The sequence below is a fragment of the Andrena cerasifolii genome, chromosome 4 (assembly GCF_050908995.1).
Source record: "Andrena cerasifolii isolate SP2316 chromosome 4, iyAndCera1_principal, whole genome shotgun sequence".
Classification (NCBI taxonomy): Eukaryota; Metazoa; Arthropoda; class Insecta; order Hymenoptera; family Andrenidae; genus Andrena; species Andrena cerasifolii.
In genome coordinates, this window is record NC_135121.1 from 9,139,606 (window position 1) to 9,162,914 (window position 23,309).

At 46.2% G+C, this 23,309-nt stretch overlaps 1 protein-coding gene across 5 annotated transcripts in view; it reads right to left on the bottom strand.

Annotated features, from left to right (window-relative positions):
• The window catches only part of Mtd (TLD domain-containing protein mustard), a 186,224-nt gene that overhangs the window by 139,487 nt on the left and 23,428 nt on the right, over positions 1 to 23,309 (bottom strand). The window contains exon 1 of one of the 5 annotated variants that reach the window (XM_076810643.1): positions 9,610 to 10,076. The exons of 2 other annotated variants lie outside the window; for them this stretch is intronic. In XM_076810643.1, the coding sequence (XP_076666758.1) occupies positions 9,610 to 9,755 (146 nt within the window). In that variant the 5' untranslated portion in view covers positions 9,756 to 10,076. Of the gene's footprint in view, positions 1 to 9,609; positions 10,077 to 23,309 lie in introns of those variants that run through there. 2 more of the 5 variants (XM_076810642.1, XM_076810650.1) reach the window with 2 other exon arrangements.

A 23,309-nucleotide genomic window follows, 5' to 3' on the forward strand; every position in this document is an offset into this window, starting at 1 on the left:
ATCGGTGTCTGGGCGCAGCTTAGCTAGCAATTTTCCAGACTTTTTGGCACGAGACAGAGGGCTCGAGGAAACCGTTGGTACATCGATCCCACGGTAACGTTGCCCCCGACCCGAACGCAGCCCGCGGGGGCACGAGTCGTGGATGCTTTCGATAATTGAATCAAGAAGCTCGAGTCGACTCGCGTGGCAGCCCGCGAGGCGTTCGAGTTATCTCGACTCAGCTGAAATAACGCTGCCTTCGACGAGCCCCAGGGCGGCCGGTTTTCACGGTGAACAGAGCCACCCTCGTTCCAGCTGCGTGCCGTTCGTTACGGGGCAGTCGTTCAGCCACCCCCTCGAAACAGCCAACATTTCTTTCCGCCGTGTATCGCCTGGAGCCAGCTCCCAGGACGCTCGTAAAGGAGCCTCGCGAATTCCTTCAGCTCTTAATTTTCCACGAGCACGATCCCCGTGGAAGTCGACATAAAAGGTTCACGAGAGGTCCTTCGATGTGAAATCATACCTTCTGTACACTGTTTCGACAGAGTCGACTGTTGGCGGAGCTGGGTCTGGGTAACGAGTGACCTAAGTAGAATTGTGAGGTTTTCACTGCGCTACACTTTGGGTGATTTGGAGCCTGATGCTTAGTTTACACTAGGGATGTGCGGGTAATCGAATCTGTCGGGTTCCCGAGCGGTCGGGTAAAGTCGGGCGAGCTCGGACGGGGGCCCGGGACAGACGGGCCTACAGATAGTTCGACTGTGTCGTGTACCAGCGTGTTTACAGCGCAATTTTTGTTTGCTGCCCAAATTCACTCTAAGCAGGTGTAATTAACCCCTGAAAATCTGGTTATTTTCCGATTTTCCGTGATAACTCGTGAACTGTAAAATAATTTTCTTACCATATGCTAGATCTAATTAAAAGAAGTAACTTTTGTCTGGAAACTATTTTTCTATCTCTTACATTTCGCGAGTTATAACGCAAACTCGGAAAATAGCCGAATTTTCGGGGGTTAATTTCACCCTGTTGGAAATTACTCCACAGAGGTAGAAAATTAATGTCACACTATAAACGCAACTATGGTTTAAGATATGAACAATGCACAGTGTATCCACGTACTAGTGTTATTTTATAAAGTATAAAGTTATACAAGAAATAAGAACTTAAATTGACGAGTGGGAACACGATATGCACGGCGTGGTCACGTTTCTTAGACTGACTACAGTCGTCACTTTACGTTTCGGCCAAGACCCTTCGCCCTCCCCCTTTTTCCTAATTTGGGGAAACGCATCCCCTTAAGACTAAAAACCCTTACGGTGAGAATCGTTAACTCCAACACACCCCTTCGAGTGAATTTGGGCGGCAAACAACAATTGCGTTGTAGTCACGAAGAAATCCCCTACGTATACACAAAAATTTCAGAATTTTTTGAATTTTTGTGTTCGGGATCTTTCCTTGTCAGAAATAGAAAAAGCCACATAATTCATTGAACCCTTCCACGGCGGCTACGCAACGTTAACTCAAACTTCCAGCGAATTTCCCGCGGCCTGCGCCTCGGTATTGATCTCGGCACGTTTGGACGGGCGGATGTGGCTGTATCGATACACATCGAATGCGCGGAATATGGAGCGAGGGAGAGGGACGCGTCCTCTATAGACGTCGACCTGTAGCCCCTCCTCGAATTGTGTCACAGAGAGACACACAGCGGGCAGATGTCGACGTCGCTTCGCCCGAAGGTGACGGTCACCGTTTCCAATGTAATTCCACGGGGCTGCGTGTAACGGATCCGAAATGAAAGCGCGTCCCGTCGCATACTGGAAACAAACACGGCGGATGAACCGAACGGGTAGGGAGGGTCTTTAGAACGTTCTTTAGGACGAAATAATTACCCGATGGCCCGGTTTCCCAGCCCAAGGTATGTAGGTGAGCACTCGCGTGTCCATTGTCCATTTTCCTGGGACAGGAGCGCGATCCACGGGTAAACGAAGGGACGATTGCGTGGGCGGACTGCAATTTCTGACTGGAACGCTCGATTAGGGTGGGAGACTGAGGTAAATGATCCTGGGCGATGGTAGCGCGGAGTTGTATATGGTGATTTGCTGGTGGCTCTTGGGCTCGGGGAATGTGATACGAGGAATACTTGGGCGCTGGGTATCGATGCGATTATAAGGTCGTGGGATCTGATTTCCGAGGATTCTAACACTGTGGGGATCGACTTCGGATGGTATGGAGATGGTGAAATTGAATATGGTACAGCGGGGAAGTCGTAAGGGATTTTGATTGTTGACGGCTACCTCCGTAGCTGTGCAACTTGATATCGAGCAGCAATGGGTTGTGGCACTTAATGAGGGATGTGTGAGAGTATAGGGGGAGTGTTTCTGCGATCTCTGGGGTGGGTGGAATACGTTTTAAGGCTCCTCCAAACCAACGCGAATATCCGCTCCGCGCTGCGGATCAGATAAGGCTGCAGTTTTTTATACGCGGTGGCTTATGGGCAGTGTCATCTGATCCGCGGCGGATCCGCTCCGCGCTGCGAAATTCGCGTTGGTTTGGGGGAGCTTTTATGGTTTTCAGGCGGCGATCGATTGCAGAATCAAAGATCGCTTAAGGGATTTCTTATTCATCCTCTGGCTAATGTATCTGCTAGCAATGGCGGAGATAGTGTGGAGACTATAGAAGTGCGGGGTATTTCCTATTCTAGACTCGTTTTCGATCAGCCAGTGAACGTGCAAACGTGTTCCTCCAGCTAAATGTAACCGTACGCATGCCTGGAGGAATTGTGTTGGTATCTGATGAACAGGCAGGGGATTCAGCGCACGATGCCATGCATGCAACCGTCTCCTCGCACAATGGAGAGGACGGTTCCTTTGTTTTCGCCGTGGCCCAGAAGCTACACGGGCCGATGCAGCCATCGTATCGTTGTTCGACACTGTGCGTGGCCTTGATCATCTCTCACAGCTCGAGTCTAGGCCTTGCTTCTCATTCGGGATGGATCCCGCGAACAAAAGGGATATACCCGCGTAACTTCGACACTCGACCGGCGTTTGTCCGCCGGGGATCATTTTTAGATCACGCTCGCCGCTGGAGGAACGCTCCTCCCCGGCTGCGAACAAGCGACCTAAATATGTAACGGCTGAGATCTGGAATGTTTGGGGTGTGAAACGCCTGAGATTTGGAATATTTTAGGTTTGGAACGATGGAGATTTGGAATATTTGAGCTTTGATACGCATGAAATTTGAATTATTTCAGCTTTGAGATGACTGGGATTTGTAATATTTTAGCTCAGAAACATCTGAGATTTGGAATGTTTGAGCTTTCGAGCATCTGAGATTTGAAATGTTTGAGCTTTGGAGCATCTGAGCTTTGGAATATTTCAGCTTTGAGATGCCTGAGATTTGAAATATTTAAGGCTTGGAACGATCGAGATTTTGAATATTTGAGCTTTGAAACGCCTGAAACTTGCAATATTTCAGCTTTGAGATGCCCGAGATTTGGAATATTTCAGCTTCGAGATGCCTGAGATTTGAAGTATTCAAGCTTTCAAATATTTGAATTGTGAAATATGTGGGATTTGAAATAGCTGAGACATGAATATCCATAGACATCGATTTTGATGAGCCTTAGCAGTAAGTTTAAGCTAATAAGTCTTAATAATAGAGATATTTACATGTAAATGATTAAACATTTCATGGTGGCCGTGGGGTTTTAGTGGGTAAAAATCCCACATTACCCTGGCACCCCGGGGGATGATAATAGAGGATAGGGGATAAATTTTCCCACGTTAAAAAAAATTATAAATTATAAATTATTAAAAAAAAATTATTAAAAAATTACAAATTATAAAAAAATTATAAATTATTTTTTTTTAACGTGGAGAAATCTTCAATAGGCACCCCAAATCAGGGTGGTGTGGAATTTTCGGACACCTATTTACTTATTTTCGACATAGATCTATCGTGCCAAGGCTCATTAAAATCGATGTCTACCACACCCTGTCCTCCCGTTGTAAGATCTGAAATACTTAAATTATTTAAATTTGAAGCTGTAACTATACCAACAAAGCAACGAACGATGTTTAAATATTCGAATGGTTCCCGCGCGCATTTCGCCGCCTGACAACGTGAAAATTAATTAAAACGCGGCGTTGTTCTTCGCCGAGTTAAAAGCGCAGAAATCTATTTAAGATCCTTCAGCTTGGCGCAGAGGGCAGGCAATTAACGCTCAATGTTTGCACAGGGGGAAATTAAAGCTTGCGCCGTCAAGACGGAAGTGCCGGATATGAAAAAAGAAAATCGCCACGGAAAAAGACGGAAGAAAACGGCAGGACGAATGAAATATCAGAGAGTACTGAATAACTTGTCCTTTTCGTTCGCGGGTAATTACTAACCAGACTTTCATTCGCCATTCCAGCGTATCCACTGTTCCACTTTAAATAACCCCCTCTTACATTTCCCTTCGCGAACGAATCTGTAACGAAGCATTCAACGAACCGCGAGTTCTTTCAAACGAATTACTCGACTCAACTAAACGATAAGCTACAAACAATAACAAGACAATGTTTCCAGCCACGCTAGCGCAATTTAAAAGGAGCAACTTTTCTTAACAGAACTCCTCTTCTCTCAGCAGAAACAATCCTAACCAAGTAACAAACGCATTTAAACGAACAAAGGAGCGACGTTTTGCAACTCCCCTCTCGAACATCAGCGAAACAAATTTCTCGTCAGAAATTCACTGCGCTCGACGGTCTCGGCCCCATCATAATTTAATAGGTCAATTTATATCCCAGCCGGGCGGGGTGATCGTGGCTGCTAATGACGAATCGATGCTCGGGCAACTAATTAGCGCGTCGATACAATAAAGCGACACGATCGTCGTTTTTCTCGGTCGCGTTTTTGCGCCTCGTCCTTCAGACTCGCTAATTACCCAATGAACTTTCATAGAGACTCGGCGAACCACCCCCTCTGCGGCGTCGACTCTCCGACATGTAGGCCAGCAAATGGGATCCCGTGTTCCGCATTGTCTCGCGATGTACAGGTTCCTCTAAATATTTCAGGATATAATGATGGACGAACGTGACGACGAAGGAATGCTTGTAATTTATAACCGAAAGAAAATCAAGAGACTGTTCTCAGGTTTCCTTGCTTCTTCGAAGGGTTCCTTTGTTCATTGCGAGTATGGGAGACAGAGGGTGGTTGTCTCAAGGGGTAGGTTGACTAATTGTTAAGGGGTAATGCCACTGAAGAACCCGGAAAGGTGGACTGATTTTGAGAATTTTTGATAAGAGTATAGTGAATGGAAAACGAAATCTGTTTGTAGGCCTTTGTTGTACATACCTTGAAGTATGATCACAATTTTTTTTTTAATATTTTTAATACAAAATGGCGGTGCCACAGCTCAAGAAAAGAAGCTTCATCTGAAAAACAGTGTTTCGCGACCGGAAAGATTTCTCCTTCAATTTTTGACCTAGAACAAAAAACCAAATATTTTTTTGTTCTATATAAGATTATCTTGGGAAGTGCACGAGGAAAGTAAAAAATATTGTTTTTTGAAAGAATGGTGCGTGATTGAACAAAACGTTTCAACAATTCTTCGCGTCAGTTTTTGTTCAATCACGCACCACTCTTACAGGAAACAGTATTTTTTAATTTCCTCGTGTACTTCCCGAGATAATCTTATATAGAACTCAAAAAAGTTTGGTTTTTGGTTCTAGGTAAAAAATTACAGGAGATATCCTTCCAGTCGCTAAACACTGTTTTCCAGATGAAGCTTCTTTTGTTGAGCTGTGGCACCGCCATTTTGTATTCAAAATATTTTTAAAAAATTGTGATGATACTTCAAGGTATGTACAATAAAGGCCTCCAAACAGATTTTGTATTACATTCACTATACTCGCATAAAAAAATCTCAAAATCAGGCTGATTTTCCGGACTCTACAGTGGCATTACCCCTTAATAACTTTGCACCGACATATGCTCTACTGCGGAAATATTCACTGTAGAAAGAAGTCAGTTCTACTATGCCATGCATTTATGTCCGACCCCGCGATCGCACGTTTCGTAACAGTTATCAGCGTTTGTCGAAAAATTGACTACGTAAGTAAATATTTTTTCTTAAAGATTTTATTTTTTCACGCTCTATATAGTTACAATAGAATAAATGTTAAGGAACTATTTTAAAGCTTCTTTATTAGGCGATCTGTTGACATAGTATTTTTGTTTCGACATAAATAATTGAAGGTTATATAGATTATTGAAGTAAAAATGATCGGTCGGGGCTGGTTGACAAATAACGTTAACAAGGTTTAAATTGTTATTTTGTTATTCAGAAAGCGATTTGTATTTTTTGTTTAAATTTCACTGTTATAAATACATTATAATTCATGTTTAAATTGAAAAAAATTTCAGTTTATTATTAAAATATGAAAGAAAGAAATTAATATTTTATAACGAAACAACTCTTGTGACCTTGTGTTATTTTTCTAATTAGAAGAGATGATTTCGGCGCAGTTCGGTCTATTAAATAATTAAATAAAAGCTATTTTGCAATTTTGAGAATTTATATCAAATTCCAACGTTTCGGGCGAAATTCAAATTATATTATTGTGTTATTTTATTACCACTGAGATCAATTACTAATAACATTTTCTTAACTGATTGTACCTACAGTCCATCTACCCCATACTGTAAGTCAACCAACCCCGACCATGGGTCTGTTTGACCAGCACGGAATGTGTTATAAAAACACTAAAATACCTTAATTGTTGTCAGATTGAGTGAACTTTAATAATTTAATCAGCTAGCCAAATGTACGCCCTATCAAATACACTAACCGGTTTAATGCTATTTCGTCCACATAATTTATTAAAAATGAAAAACTGAAGAACTGGCCTACCAGCCCCGGTCTCCCCTACTTCAGAAAATGATGTAACTTGTTATTGAATGGGTCAAGTCAAATAATAGCTTGTCGGAACGAAGTGCTGCAAGTGGGAGAAACTTCGATGCGATAAATCTCATGTGTTCACGGGCACATAATGTACCAGCTGATATTACTATATCATCCCACAGCTACGAACAGCAAGTCACGAACCAGAGCGTCAACCATTACCAATAACAAACCCCGCGCCAGAAAGATTCAAGAATAAATACAACGCGCTGACCGAGTCGAGGTGTAGTATCAAACCCGCGCAAAGTGCTCGAAACGTTAGCCAAGCATCCGCGATTCACGCTGCTGCCCATCCGCCCGCAAAGGACCCTGTGCGGAATGAAACTGCCCGCGACACAACCTGGCCATTATCCGCGCTAATTACCAATTACACCGCTCCCAGTCGCCCGATTACCGTCCGCTGCGTAAATTCTTCCGCGACGTTAAAACAATACGAGCCAACGAGGCCACGGGCGGCCATTAGATCGTTGTTTTAACCGGGAGAACGAATGGGGACGCGGTCGGTCATTTTGCAAAAGTGCACAGTGGCAAAGAGAAAAGGGGGGTGGGGGAGGAACGTGTCGAGGGCGTTTTACCGGCGTCGATTAAAACGCTCCTCGTCGATCCATTATTCATCCGTTCGATCCGCCCACGCTGTACGACCAACGGAGGCTGTTGATACGAGGATATCTCGAGGAACGGCAGCAAGTAGCCGTGGCGAACCGTGGCTGCCATCTACTGATTACGCTGAGAAACGCTGGCCTGACGATAACGCCTGAATTATTGCCGCCAGTAATTAAATGGAACAGTGACGGTTCCATGGATCTCGTTCCATTGCCATCGGGGGGGGGGGGCATTCTTCATTAGCGTTCGAAGGCTATTTACCTCAGCCCAACAGGACGCACCCCTTTCAAGCGCGCATAAGGGAATTGTGGATTAGCCGAAGTTGGCACCCTTTTGGAGGGATGTGGAGATGAAAGAATCAGTTTATCGGGGCCTAGGTATGTAGAGGCAGGGATGAGAATGTTTGGGTTGTAATTTATGGTGGAGCGTCGAAGGGTTAGGATTCAACATTCCGTAGAATTCCGTAGATCCACCTTTGGAAAATCCGTTGATCTACGGATTTTCTTCAGAGGTGTTAATTATTACATGTACGAAAGAAGCTGGCTAATTCCCTTGCTCATGGAATCCGTCCTTTCCCAAATCCTTTCTAGAAACCTTATATTTCGACCCTCCAACCTCAAAAAAATTATTGTCGCAACAAAAATTCACAAATTACGAAAAAACGTTCACGTGCAAAAGTTGCGAAATCGACTTCTACTAATTCCACTTCAGTACAAGAGCTTTTCCCAAAAAGTACTATTTCTCCAAAAGTCGTTGTCGCCAAAGCCTTTCGTCCTGGCGTATATTCATGAAAAGGAATTAAAAAAGTTCACATGCAAAGATTCTGGAATCAACTTTGCTAATTGTGATGAAAAGCTGTGCTAAAAGTGACGAAAAGCTCTTGTAGCGAAGTGAAATTTAGCGACCCACGGTAAATCGGCGGTTTGGATCGGGAAATCAATGGCAACAGATGTCGCTATTAGTCGTTACAAAAAAGTGATTCTTTTGCTGATTATAGGTTACTAACTCATGAAAAAAGGTAAAAAAAATCCGTAGATTTCAGTTTACAATCCGTAGATCCGTAGATAAAGTAAAAGATCCGTAGATCTACGGAAAAATCCGTAGGGTTGGTGACACTGCTTGAGTGGGTAGAGCATATGGGATTAGCCTTTGGGATCCCTTTTAATACAGTTATGGGATATTAATCTCGATTCTTCAAGCTTCTGAGCTCGTTTTTTGGAAAGTTTGTGGTTACTGCGTGGTTTCTGCTTCGCTCGATCTACTTAGCCTGCAATTCTCACGCAGTGTCTACTGAAGTTTCGTTTGCCTTGGATTTGAAAGCGATTCGAGGAGAATACATTATTCAGGAAAATCGTCTAATGCGCTGCACAAAGCAGGGCAAAGGTCGAGGATTCAGAGGTTGATCGAATTAGATTTGCTAATGACAACGACGGAGGAAGTTGCTTCCGCGATGGTAACGAGAGGCTGAATTTTATAGGAGAATGGATGGCTTCGGTGGAATATGGAGAATTTATGCCTGGGCAATTTAGCGTTGGAAATTCTGACGCAAAAAAACAGTGATTTTGCGAAAGGGATTGCGATAATCTACGATGTAGTGGAACGAATTCGGAACACCGATGTATGGACGACACAAAAGAGAGATTGTCGCATCAATTATAATCGTTATTGTCCTTTGTTCGACTACTCTGCGTGGATGATACTGAACACGATTCCAGAGATCGGAGAATTTAAAATCAGCCATTAATCACACAGATTACACGAAACCTCGAATCACTTGTCACTGAAAGCCTCGAAAAGCACAGAAACAGTTCTCCGTCTTTACTTCCATCACACATTCCCCATTCCTCAAATCATTTCCTAGACTCAGGAAGCCCACTGTCCTGCACTCCAGCAAAGCCACCGCTCGCCCCAAAAGTCAGTGGCCCCGATCATCCAGATCACCCGCAGACAAATCCAAAATCCCATCGAATCCATTAGCATCCCCGCGACAACCTCCGCGGGAACTCTGAACCCCCAAAGTTTCTCGACTAACCAGACAATCTCTCCGCAGGTCGACGGAATGCATGAACCTGAAGGATACTCACTGCCAAGTGAATCCTCCGGTGATGCCCTCCCGCAGACGGTCCTTCAAGCTGCGCTGTCTCGACGGCAACGAAGCGCTGGCAGAGTCTTCGGGCCTAACTGGTGGCGGACCACTTCCACCGCCGGCGCCCCCAGGAAACAACGCCATCGCTCCTCCCGGACGGTCACACGGGTCGTCGACTCCTCACCCTTTCCAAATGTCCACTGACTCGATGCCCTGTTCGACCCTCGTCTAAGTGGCGCGTCTTGGCGCGAGCATCGCCGTATCACTCGCGGGGCACTTTTACGCGAATCAAGGACACTGAACGGTTCGATCCACGCCACCCCCGACAATGCAGCTGGCGCGCGGGACCGCCAAACTCAGTTCAGAGGGTCGATGAATAATTCAGGCCGAACGGGGGATCGCTCGGTATCTCCTCTGTCACCTGAATCAACCGGTAAGTCTGTTTGCGCAAAGGTCGCGACAGTCGGAGGGCTTAAGCCGGGCTTGGTTAACTCGCCGATCTCTCGCGAGCACTCGTGGCCCCAGTCGAGTCAGGACACCGTCTAAGAGCGACTCCAGTCCGTTCCTTTAGGTCTCTAGCACTTGGTTGTGCGAAGGAAGAACGTGGGAGTTGATTTTGGCGGGAATCGCGAAGAAGCGCGACGAAGGCTGATGTCTCTGTAGTTTGGCTAGTGTCAATTGAAGGTTGTTAAATGGCATCAGTGGTAAGTGGAGGAGTGGCTCGGGATTTCTGACGGAGGCTTCTACAGCTCAAGCCGAAGAACTATGCCTGCGCTTCTATCTCGCACGGCAGTAAATAAGTCGCCCTTACACCTGAAACCCTGCAAGTGCATACCAAATATAGTTCTTCCTCCGTGGAATATTAACCAGCCACGAAACGAGCTTCTGCCCCCGCAGAATTCACCTCGGGTAACCAAGAACGCGCGACACACTTTCTTCGATACCAAAAAAAAAAAAAACAAACGAACAGCTCAATGGTAAGCTTGACGAATTTCACGCAAGAGAATCTTCTCGGGAGAGAGCTTTCGCGTCTACGAATCAATAGCAGCCGAGTCCAGCGGTTACGTCCGACTGCCTACTAAGATCTACGACGATTTTCTACGCCTGTTAAATTGTGGCCTCGTTGAGCGTCGTGAATGGTCCCCAGAGTTAATAATAATCTTGTCTCAATTCGCGCGAACATTCTGACAAGCTGAAACGAACCTCCGCTCGAGAGTTTCGGACGCGCCGCGAGTCCCCGCGAGTGTTTCGCGCCTTCGCTTTCTGATTGCGAAGCGATGATCGAATTCGGTCGATGGGACACGCGGCTGGTACACGCTGCAGCGAACTTCGACGGGCTGATAACGTCGATACGTCCCGGGGGAACGTTATTCGTCCGTACCTGCTCGCCGACTGCTCTTGGAAAATAATGCGGAATTGTGTTACGAGGTGGAAGATGTTTGCTGGGGCTGCGAGGGGGCGAGATAGACAGCGAAGCACCCTGGAGTGCTAAGGAAATTTATCGCGTTTAACCGGCGAAATTAATGGAGCGGGTCAGGCCTCATCTGATTTCAGATTTATGCTACAGCTGGTGCCTGCTAGGTGGGAAATGATAAATATTATTCTCCCGCAATTAAACGTGACAGGTGTTCAATTCAGAATTTCAGCGACTTGCTTCTGCGTACGGTAGAGTTCTGTCGGGATTCCTGTACCTCCTTTTGGGTGGAATTTAAGAGAATCTATGTCCATTACTCCGCAAACAAGGGGAAGTTCTAAATTCCTTCGGCAATCGACTCGAACAGTGCAGAGGAGAATATGCAAACGATTTAGCATAGAGAGCAGCTGGTCGTGGCAGCGGCGAGTCCTCAGCGATAGAATCGACCTTAACAACCTCAGTTAAATTTCATTACGCTCAGCTCGGGCAGCACGCGTCGCTCAAGGCTGCAGCATGCGATTTTAATTGTGCAAAAACGAGCGTCGTCGTCGGGATCGTTGATCAGAACCATTACGCGATCTCTGGATACATTCCCCCTTTCAACGATCGGAAACAATTGAAAGAATAATAATAAAGCAACTCCGGATACTCGGCTATCCCTGGAGCTGATTAATCCATAATAGAATTCGTTGTTGGCAAAAGATGGCTGTGTTAAAAATACCTTCGCAGAGGAGCTGGTAAGCCACTCCAGAGGAACGAGAACGATTGGTAGGGATTTCGCAGCGGAAATTACGTCCCTTTTTTTATACAAACAAATCGAGTGGAGCGGCGCGTTGAAGGGCGTTGCCAAGGTTAAGGTCACCGGCAAGGTCAGGGACACGCAGTCCTGATTCTCGAGTGGAGAACACCAGCCTACGCCTCCATGTCGAAAGCCTCCCAGTATTGATCCCTTTTCACCCACCGAAACTCGACCAATCCCAGCTGGCATCGCATGGTAACCAACGCGCTCCGACACATTTCCAGGAGACACGACGCGACGTCCTCGGGCCTGCCACCAGCTCGATAGGAAATTTCGTGACGACCGCTAATTAACGCCGCGATTACGCAATCGCGGGTTTATCCATCGGCCCGATTCACGCAACCCCGGGTTTATCTGTCGCCCCGATTCACGTGATCGCGCCCTTCGATAATCCCCGCGAATCGCCAGCGGAGAGATTCACCCCTCCGTCCTCAGTGAGGTGTGATGATCGAAGAGGCTGGAATAATCTTCGCGTTAATTTCTTCGAAGAATTCTGAAAGGGTAAGGGTAAACACTGGGGGCAGTGAATTTTTCAGATTCATGCGCGCATGAAGTTCGTAAGTTCTGTATTAAATATTGACCTGGTGCGGGGAGCTTAGAGATAATGAAAAGTAGGGCAGAGGTTCTATCAGATAGATAGAATTGATCATCGAAGTTAAGTCGGGCGGAGTTAGAACTTTGATGGATTGCTGTTTAGGTACTCCTCAGTCTGGGGCACTAGGAGATAGGTGATTGCCGCTGAAACTCTAAGTATCTTCAATTGTAGATCGAGAACTTTAGATTCCTAGGTCAATTGTAATATCGAATACCAAAGGACAATTTGAAGCAAAGAGTCTGTCATCCTAGCAATCCTCTCAGCTCGCAACTGCAGGCAACACCATTTCAACTAATTCAAACGAAGCTCCAAGCCCCTGAAATCCGATCCAAATGACTTTGACAAACCCAGCGACAAACAGCGCGAGAGTGTGGTAACCGAAAATTCGTCGGTCGACAGTACCGCGCGGCCTTGCCCTCGCCGAGAAGGCCTACCTTATTGACCAAAGCTTGCTCGGAAGGTCCCGCCCGTCCTCTGATCTCCGCTGAATGCTCAGCTGTTCTGAAGACCCGCCGACCGTTAGCTCGTTAATTAGAAGCGAATTCGCGAAACTCGCCGCACGCCAGGGTGTCAAAGAGGAGCGAGACCACGAAGCGCCTAGCCCCTCGGCAACGTTTAAAAGAACAGGGGAGGGTGGGCTGGGATTTTTGTCAATTAAAGAGAAACGGGGGCGCGCGCTTCGCCCTCGTTCCCGTCCTGCGCTTGACTCTTCAACTTGTTCCAGGGTCTAGGCCAGGCGACCGAACACGGCGGGAAGCAAGAGGATCGATCCGCAGGAACGATCGAACACGGCTTCTTTGCCTACGACCAGACAGCATGTCTCCTGGCTTATTTCTAATTTATGCGCAATCACGGGCCACCTTTCAAAGATACCCCGAGCCATTCGCCGGGCGAATTCCTCTGTATGTTTAAACAGGGTCGAGTCGAACCGTTTCGAGATTATCGACGGCTAGGGGATACTGCCGTTAGCTGAGCGCTTCCTTCCACCGCTGGCGGTGGTATGTGTGTCATGGAGAGTCGCTCAGGTTTTCCGTGGGAAATCAATCGACAGGGGGTGGTTTCACAGACTTGATTGAGCCGAGGGTGGCCGTCGCTGCTTCAACTGGTATCTTGAATCGATCGGAGCAACGCTTTCGGAATAGAAACGTTGGATAGGAGGTTGCAATACTTGGGTTCCCGGTGGTTAGTTTATATTCTGACGGAGCTACCACTTGAATTACTTCGAGAAGGATATTGACTTCCGAAACTGGACTCCCTCCAAGAAGCTGAAGTTCGGCTGGTATGAGCTTGAAACTTTTTCGAATGAAACGCACAGCGGGTGGAGTAGCCGTGTCTTCGTCTAAACCTTCCCTTTCGAAGGAAGAAAGTGCAGACATCGTAGGGGAGGTAGTTTATGGTGTGGATAGGCCCTCAGCCACCTTCTTCCTTTCCCTTCTCTGCCGCTTTCCGTCGATTCGCATCTTCGATCCGTTTCCCTCTTTTCCCTCGAAAGACTTACCTGCGCCTGGCAGAAAGAGTGTCAGTAGGACGTGGATCGAAGGAGCAGCGTGTTCGACGTGGCATCGACTGTCTTGCAGCATTCAGAGGTCGCAAATGGCTACGGCGACGCTCGTTCGTGCCTCGCCCGCGACTCGCAGTTATATTACATTAACGAGGTCGATATATCACACGGCGAGGTTATCCAGGGAATTGTGGCGCGGCGTATCAGCAGTTTGCATTCCGCCAAGGAACGCGGCCGCGGTGGTGTCGCGAGAAACCGCGTGGAACGTGAAAACAATTTTTGTTATCGATCGCCTTGCTTTGAATCCGTTCCCCCTCGGCACCCAGGACTTTTCCACTGGCCATATCGCGGCCAATATCTCCGTGCCGCTTGGGAGGGATCGAAAACCCGAGCTCTTTTTAGCTCCACCCTTTCGTTCTATCTTTAGGCGTCGTTGTCTTTAATTTCCTATATCTAGCGGCTCTGGCTTCGCTCCGTTCCCCGATATATAACAAAGGGAGCTGGTACAGTGGAGCGTCAATTACCCGAACCTCGATTAACCGAACAAGTGCTGCATCATCGGTATCTCCACTACTTATTCGAGCCCGGGTACCGATTGATTGATTGACTTTTGCGTAATATAAATTAACGCAGTAGTACTCTTGTATTTAACAAGTAATATTAGGTGTAATTCCTCTAGTTATAAACTGTGTAAAGTACATGCATGCTTCATTCCCCGAACTAGTTACTTCGTTCTGCTCCTTATTTCCGATGCACCCAGCCGTGACTCGCACATGATAAACTGGGCAAGTATCTCGAAGCGATTTGAATATCGCAAGAGCCCCGAACAGGCTCCACCTCGGGATTATGATAAAAAGAAGGCTCCACGAAAATGAAGTGAAGTTCCTAGGACGAAGCTCGCGTGATGGGGAAAGTATTAATCGAGAAGGGGAGGGTAGCCTTCGAAGGGAGCAACGATCGAAGAAACGAGAGAGCGGTATTTGCAACTGCGCCATGAAATAGTCCAGCAGGTGCGACCTACTCAGGGAGGCAAACCTGGCCTCCTTGCTCCCGCCAAGGACGCTGGGGTTGATTGATGGAGCAAATATTAGCCCGTGGAACTACCCGCGCCTCGGCCCAACCTTTTTACACAATCCCTGCTACCATCTGCTCTACGCTCTCGTGAAACAACCGGTATTTTCGCGGGAACGAGGAAATGCTACTAATTTCAACTAGGTGTTATATCAGGTCCTGCTAGAATACCTACGTATTGCGCTTGTTGGGACAATGCCCCTGTTTTTCTAATAAGAATGATATTCGAAAGTTCAGGGAGAGATGGAACGCAGTTCCTAATACCAAACGCTACACAGTCCATCGAATATGAAGATCCTTCAAGAAGAGTATTGCACTCCCTCCCATATTCAGTAGAAAACTCAGCTAAGAACGCATGCTACCCACCACCACGTTCGAAAACGTAAGAGCAAAGTTAGAGTAACGATCGGCCGCGCTGCTTATTCGCGATCTAGGAGCATCGGCAGGTCTAGCTATTATCGAGGCGGCGGGAATCCTGAGAGCAGGCTCGCGGCTGGCACGTGTGTATGGGTATCTGTGCGATTGCAGGGCACTGATTGCGGCGACCTACTTCCCGAGACAATCGCGCAATGCTGCGCGACGGGGGGTTGTAAGGGCAGGGTGGTAGCCGAGGAGGTGCAGGGAGAACGACTGCTTTCGCTGTTCTGGGTGACGTCAAGGTCGTTGTGTCGGGGCTGGTAACAAGTTGCCCCAACCTTTTCCCCAGCCTGCCTTTAGCGAACCACCCACTAGTGGAATGGCGCATGCCGCGTCTTATGGTATACCGATACCACGTACAAGGATAAGGCGTGGAAATGAAGGGGACGTTCTGGCTACATGCACGCACAATTTCGGTGTGAAACATGGCTGTGTAGGAAGGCAAGTCGCGGATAGAGCGTGGTCAGGGTGACTCTTAATAACTGGTGCTTTATTATAAAACGGTCTCGCACGGGACGGTTCTTCCAAGCAATAGAGAACTGCCTCAAACGCAGTCAAACCTGTCCCAACCGACCTTATGACTCACAGCTCTCTCGTCGCCAATACGCTAACCGTACCCCTAAAATCTCTCTCCTCTGCCGACACTATCGTCATAAAAATGCCTACAGTTAGTGGTTTCGAAGTGTTCCTCTGATAGAGGTGTATAGTTGAGTGAAAGGAGGTTTATGCCAAGTCACAGTAATTCCAACCCCTTTCCTTCTCTTGAAAATGATGCGTGAACTGTAACGCCAACGAAACAGAAAGGGACGCCCTGGTGGGTCGACCCAATTTCGGCTATTTAACTGAAAGTTTCGCGAGCGGGAGCGGCTTCCCGACGTGCACCATATCCGCGAACTTTCCACGTGAACGCAGTTCCACGGAAGATTATAAGAAAGCCGCGGGTAGCTGGGCGAGGCGTTCCAGGATTAAGGGTAAGCGCTCTTAACGCGTTACGAACGGGGACTAGGATGCAGCCTGTCTCTTGTAGGAAAGATGAGGGCCAGCGGCCGGCGCAAAGAGAATCAGGATTACGATTGCTTGTACAGTTCCTTATATTGCAGGGGTAACTTGGAGAATCGCGTGTGGAAAAGCAGGTTGAGGTTGGTATGGTACCTTTTTTTTTAGTGATGATGGGAAAGAGAGGAATATTTGCTGAAGTATTCGTTGCAATCACAGGAGATGTCAATTGATAATTGATTGACGAAAGGGGACGCTGTGTTTGAGTTAGGATTTCAGGTGAAAGACGACCCAATCTACCGGAACACCTTCGGAGTTTAATAAAATAATTCAAAAAGGAAAATAAAACATCGATCAGGCACTTCGGAGAATGTTGAAAGCTTCCTTCACAAGTGTCCACAAAAGGAAACACCTGAAAGCTGTATTTATCACGGCCACCCATTGTTGCGCCCCATTATATCCCCTTCTTTTCAATTACAGCCCCCTTCAATCGAGTGATTGATTCGATACTCTCCATGGATCCGACACGCCCCGAAAGGAACGGGTATGAACGGAGGAACGAGCCTCGAAGTGCCGCTTCAAACATAAAATAGATTACAGGGACCATGGGAGCTTGAATGGTGACTGGGCACGATCCAGTGCCTATCTACGGGAATTTTAATAAAATCAGCAGCCCCTAGGCAAGAGAAAGGAAGAGGGATTCTTCGAAGAACCTTCTTTTGTCAACCGTGTGCCCTGGGCACGTGGAGGAAATTGCCACAGAGAGTACAAAAATTGTACCTGCAAATTGTTAGATACCCACTTCGCGACTTTACTTTTTTTACGCATCTGGTCAACGTCACCCTCTTAAAACCCTTTCGAGCCTACGTGACTTACCAGTAAACAGGCGGATTAGACCGTAGGTCCCAAGGCCCCGTCCTACGTCTTCGTAAAGGTGAAATCTGACGGCGAGCCAGGCTCGTCCAGGCTCGCGAATCCGCGATCCATGAGCGTTCTCACGACGCGGCTCGGCTCGTAGAGGCTCAGCGAGCCAGGATCGTTTCACGCCAACCTCCGTGCCTTTTGCTCGTGCAGGCTTGACGCGGCTCGTGCCAAGCTCGCCGATCCACGCGCCGTCTGATTCCACCTTTACAACCCAACTTTCTCCAAACACCACATCCACCTTCGTACAGTCAAGTCATCGCCAATACCTACGCTATTTAATAAAGACGCGTTTGTTTCATATAAAGTGTTCAAATTTGTTCCTCCTAGAGTTCACGACAATGTCTTTAAGCACTCCGACTATTTAGAAAGCCATGAATCAGTAGGTATAATCAACCTCGAGCGACGATAAGATCAATTCTCATCCCAGAAGGAAACTGGTTAAGCAGAAGCCTGGAAAACAGTAAACCTCACCGATTGCCATTTCTCTGCGACCGTTGTCACGGAAAATTGAATTATATAACCATCGCCGGCGTGAAAGCGTCGCAATTCTATTCTCCAGCCTGTCCCTCGCGAATAGTTGCGGATAACATTGCTGCAGGCGTTCTTGAAACGAATGAAAGGAATTACCGTGATGGAGGGTTAGAGTACACTTGTCTGTCTTATCGTGATCGCGCCGCTCCGCGTTCCTCTTAACAGGACCTTCGATCCCATCCTCCGACGTTCCGCCCAGAAACATTGACCTCCAAGTGTGATCTAATTGATAGCGTAATTGGCCCGCGTCGCTTCGTATTACAAGAAACTACCGCACGAAGAACACGCGCCGCTGCTCGATTTGCATGTTGACTTATCACTGTCTCGTGCTGACCGCGCGAACGTATCTGCCGCGTTATCGCGGAGCTGGTCCCCGCGGCACGTGGCTCATATTGGATTACGACGAATCCTCTTACGATACGCAAGCCATCAAGGCTGCCCCGCGACCTCTGCCATTAGGACAACACGAAAAGCAGTAAGGCTGTTCTGGGGAATCTGTCCCGGGAAAGAATCGCGTCACGATAAACAACGGGCAGGCTCTCCGCGTCTCGCGGGCAAGCTAATCGATCGGCCGTCGCGGAACGGATCAAAGTGTGACTAACAGGAGTATTCGCCGCTGCCACAGTTACGTGCTTCGCTGAGGGAAATGTAATGTGTCATAACGTTTAGTATGTAGGTAGGATCACGGGAAAAAGGGAGCCTCGGAAACGGGACTCGAACCGGCGATCTTCAGTTTCGTTGCGCCCTGGGCCAGCCGCATTAGCCACACCTCGGCTACCGCCGACTACCCCCGGTCTTGGTTGCTTCGTGCCCTCTCTTATGGTAAGGGGGTTCCTGATCCCACATTTATCATATTCAAGTAAGTACCTATCTGAAATAATGCAAACCAGGCTCACTATTCTAGAGCACTGGTTGACGACGAATTTTGGTAGGTAATACGTCCGTCTGAGGATTTGTTTACGCTTGAGTAGAGGATCGGAGGTCTATCTTGACCCATAATTTTAACAATAACTTCTCTCTGACTAATAAGGGAAGATCACGAACCCAAAAATTCAAAAAATTCTGAAACCACTCTTGAAACGCATGTTTCTGTTCTCCCTCCAACGCTACGCCTTCAGCTAAGGTGGGACCATTTCTACTACCCTTTCTCCGAGGAGACAGTAACGCCGCTAGGAAGCATGTTGGGGCGCTTTAGAGTGAAAGTACCAAATGTGTCAAGTTTTTATAGGAAATTTCACAATGACTTAAAAATAGTAGGAAAAATTAAAATTTAAACTAGCATTTGAAAATGACGTGAAAAGAATTTAAAAAAATTAAACTAGCATTTCAAAATGACATAAAAGGAATTAAAAAATGTATTACATACATCGATACAGTAATAATTGTAATAAATTTTTTAAAATTCCTCGCTCTATCTCACTCTCTCTAATCAGACACACAGCGCCTGAAAATCCAGTGCTACACTATATTGGGTTCTATCTCGTTGCGATTTAAAATTCTTGTCTTCGGTAAGAATAGATATTACAATAGAAATACGCGGGTCCAGGTAGACCCGGTGTCCGCTAGGTGAGAAGTAAAGCACGCTTCCACGTGTGCAATATATAATAGAGAACAGAATTAAGGTACACCTTACGTATACTACATAGCTTAGAAGAAGTGCTCTGTACGTCAGTTATAATTCTCATTATTTGTTGACTGGGTTCAGGAAGAGTCCCTCAGCTTCGTAACACTCGGGCCGCTCTGGTATCCGACGCAACGATTCAATGGGAATGATGAGCTGGAAGGTCGGAGGAAGAATGTGTCCTCCGTGCAGAAGCTGAGAGGACGAGAGGATCGAGGCGCGCAGTTACGTGCCGCGCGATCGAAAGCTCCGGTGAACCTACTTGTCTCTGAACTGGGTCAGCATGACCACTCAAAATCTTTTATACGTATAATCTGTCGGCAGCGATGGAGGGAGGGAAGCATCGTCTTCCACCGCGACTATGTACTCCCTGACTCGACACAAAGGATCACGTCGGTGGAAATACAGTGCATAGAAGGCTTCAAAATACGTGGGGGGGAGTAGGCAGTCCCCTTTTACATTTCGAGTGTACTGAATACCTATAATGTCTCTAATCTAGCGTGCAACGTAGATAATAACTCTGCGACATAGGTAAACAAGTCTGTTGGTCGTGAACGCGGAGGGATCCTTTCACTGAAAAGTTTGCCGAACGAAGACGAAGCAAGTCAGTTGCAAACTTTTTCTACGCGTAGATTTAAGGTTCCTTAAGGATGTATCGGACCTATCTTCAAAATGGCAACAAGTTGATGAAAAGTGAGATTGTTGTTTTTAATTTTTCTGCTGTGCTCCTAAAATTTTAAACATATTCACTAAACGGTTGCTGAGTTCTAACGATTTTAATTTGCACTGATTTTATGCGTACTCTTATGGAAGGAGACGATCTTGACAAATAAAACAGCTGAAAAAATGTTGAAGACGTGCTAGCAATGTTTTCAATTTTTTTGTACATGTAATATATGGATAAATGAAAATATCTGCCGAGTTTCAATTGCTTTCACTACACCGTTTTAAAGAAATAAATTGTAACTTTAGAAAATTCTGAATTTAGGGCATTTTCACTGGCAAAAGTTTAGCGAATAATTTGTGAAGTGAAAAATATATTTCTAGGAGTAAAAATAAGACTCCAACTGTCGTTCGAGGTCCTTACATCTAGATTTACTATGCGTAAAACTTAGATAGTCAAGTATTTCAAATTTCATATACTTTCGTCTAATATTTTAATAATAATTTTTTCGTGCACTTTATGGATTAATAAATCATGTGTAATAAGTATTTTGTTTTACTTATTTTAACAAAACCCGTGAAAAAGTTCCTAAATTTTTTTTCCTCGGAAGGTGTACTATTGTTAACAAGTTTCAGTTGTCTCTGATAAAGAGCAGAAAGACTAAGGCTACTATGGTCTCCTAATGCACACTTCTATGCACTTTCCGACGTGACCAATGGAAACAGAATCAGTAGCGACATTCCACGCGACCCCAGCCAAGACCCAGGGCCTACAATTCCCACATATTTCCCAACAGTCTTGCTTGGACGCTCGAATTCTGTTTACAGTGACTCGCATTAATATTCGGACACTTTTTAAAATCGCATAACTTTTTCAGAATTGGTCCAAACAACTTGAGTTTTTTGAGAAGCTAGAAGGATCAGTTTGCTAATTGACGCGTTTCGTCAATTTGGAAAAAAATATATTTGGTTGGAATAGCGAAAAGAATAGTAAAGCTCGAAAATCGCTGATTTCGGGAGTTTTCGCGATTCTCGACCTTATTCTGCGATCTTTAAACGTTTGTAGCTCGGAGCAACGTTAACCGATTTTGATGAAATTTTAGGCGCGTATACAACTTACTGCAATCTACAAACGGGTTTTTTGAATTTTCATTACAAGCTCACAAAAAAAAGTTTAAAAATCGACCTTTACTATTCTTTTCGCTATTCCGACCAAATACATTTTTTTTTCAAAACGACCAAATACGTCATTTAGCAAACTAATCATTCTAGCTTCTCAAAAAAAACTCAAGTCGTTTGGACCAATTCTAAAAAAGTTATGCGATGTTAAAAAGTGTCCGAATATTAATGCGAGTCACTGTACCTTGACGCCTGGATCGTCCGACCCCACTTCCCTAATTCTCTTCCAGTCGCTCGATATGCGTGGGCCAGTGAAATATAGCGGAAGTGATGAAATCAGCCGGGAGATAAAGTTAACAAGTTCCGAGCGGCGCGGCGGGGACAATGAGCGCGAAAACAACGTGGGAAAGTAAACACGCGAGCCACGCTTACAATTAGGGTCGTAAGGAGCGCGTATCTCTCCTCTCGCTCTATTCCCATTCATCCCATTGAAGAATGCACGACAGCCGAAAGTGGAACGCCGTAGACTGCTGCGTCGACCTAACCCGCACCCTGCTCTGTCAGTCTCATTCAGTAGTTGAGATGGTAAGTGACGCGAGTGCCGAAGAAATCGAAAATTATTATCGGGGGAAAATTCTGTAAATTCACTGGTAAACGCTGTAACTGCTAGAATGGTTCATTTCATTTTACCAACATCCCTGCGGTTGAAAAGAAAATACTGAATGATTATCACTTCTGGCACTTACAAGTGAGTGTCACTCAAAATGTAACTGTAACGCTCGCCAGATTATCGTTTGAAAAATATTGTTATCATAGATGTAAGATGGAGGTCTGAGTTAGGTCTGGGTTAGGGAGGGTTACCAGGACGAAACCTGGGCCCTAAAGGGTAAAATAAGTTATTAATATAAAATAATTTATATTGCTACTGTTGTAATGCAGTAGGTACATATACCTTACTGAAATGGATTTGTATTTAATATGTGCTGACAATGAGACAATTTTTAATAGCCAGTAGCAGAGCTTAATTGGTGTTATTTAATAACGACAAACAGTATCTTCAATTTATTTTTTATTTTATTAAAATCGAAGTTGTAACACTTAATCTATAGGGCCCCGGTTTTGCCCTGATCCTCCCCAAACACAGTCCTGCAAGAGATAGTGGGGGGCCGAGTTTAGCGGCCCATACTCAGCAGGACATCGGTTAAGACCCCGCTGAGTGACCTCACACCTAAGTGACTATAGCTCGTAGAGGCACTATACCGGGCGCTGTGCTCTGAAAAAGGGCCTGAACGATTTTCTATCTACGTGAACGGGACCGCGGGCCCACTGCGCAATTATCAACGCTGCTCCTCTCGCCCCGGTAGCCATGAATTGTAAGTGACTCTGCCGACTTGTATCGAGCCCAAGTCCGTGCCTGTAAAACTCGCCGTTTCCCAACGAGCTGGTTTATGTAAGATTAAACTTTCTACAATGTATCATTAACGCGAAGTAGGGCAGGTGGAAACCCGCGGCCACGATTTACGTGATTCCGCAACCGTTCGAGCTGTCTTTATCCGGACGCGGCTCGTCGCGGCACAGCTGGGGACGCTGCATCTGCGGCGCAATCGAGCAAACAATTTTATGCTCGCTAAAATATTTTGCCTGCTCTACGGTGTGACCCAACCACAGTACTGAACCGAAATTTTGAAGGGTTGGGCGGAAGGGGGAGGGAACCTCTAATATAAAATTTTAGCTTCGGGTATTTTTTAGCTTCTGAGATATTAATAAAAACTTTCGGCATAATACATTGAGATCTGCCTATACTGACGTTATTAACGCAATCATCTTCTTGTCGCTGTCTACTGTGTTAGTATTGGTTGGGGCTAGGCCACTGCGGGCAGCGCGTGCCCGCTTGCGAGCGCTTAAAGCATGATACAGTAATCGTTCGTTATGAGTCCGTTTTTCCCGCCCGTTGAGAGTCCGGCGAGTATCCCCACCATTTCTTGGAAGCCTGCGGACGAGAGTGAGAGAAGCGGACAACGAGCGAGTGGAAACGAAAGGGTCGACA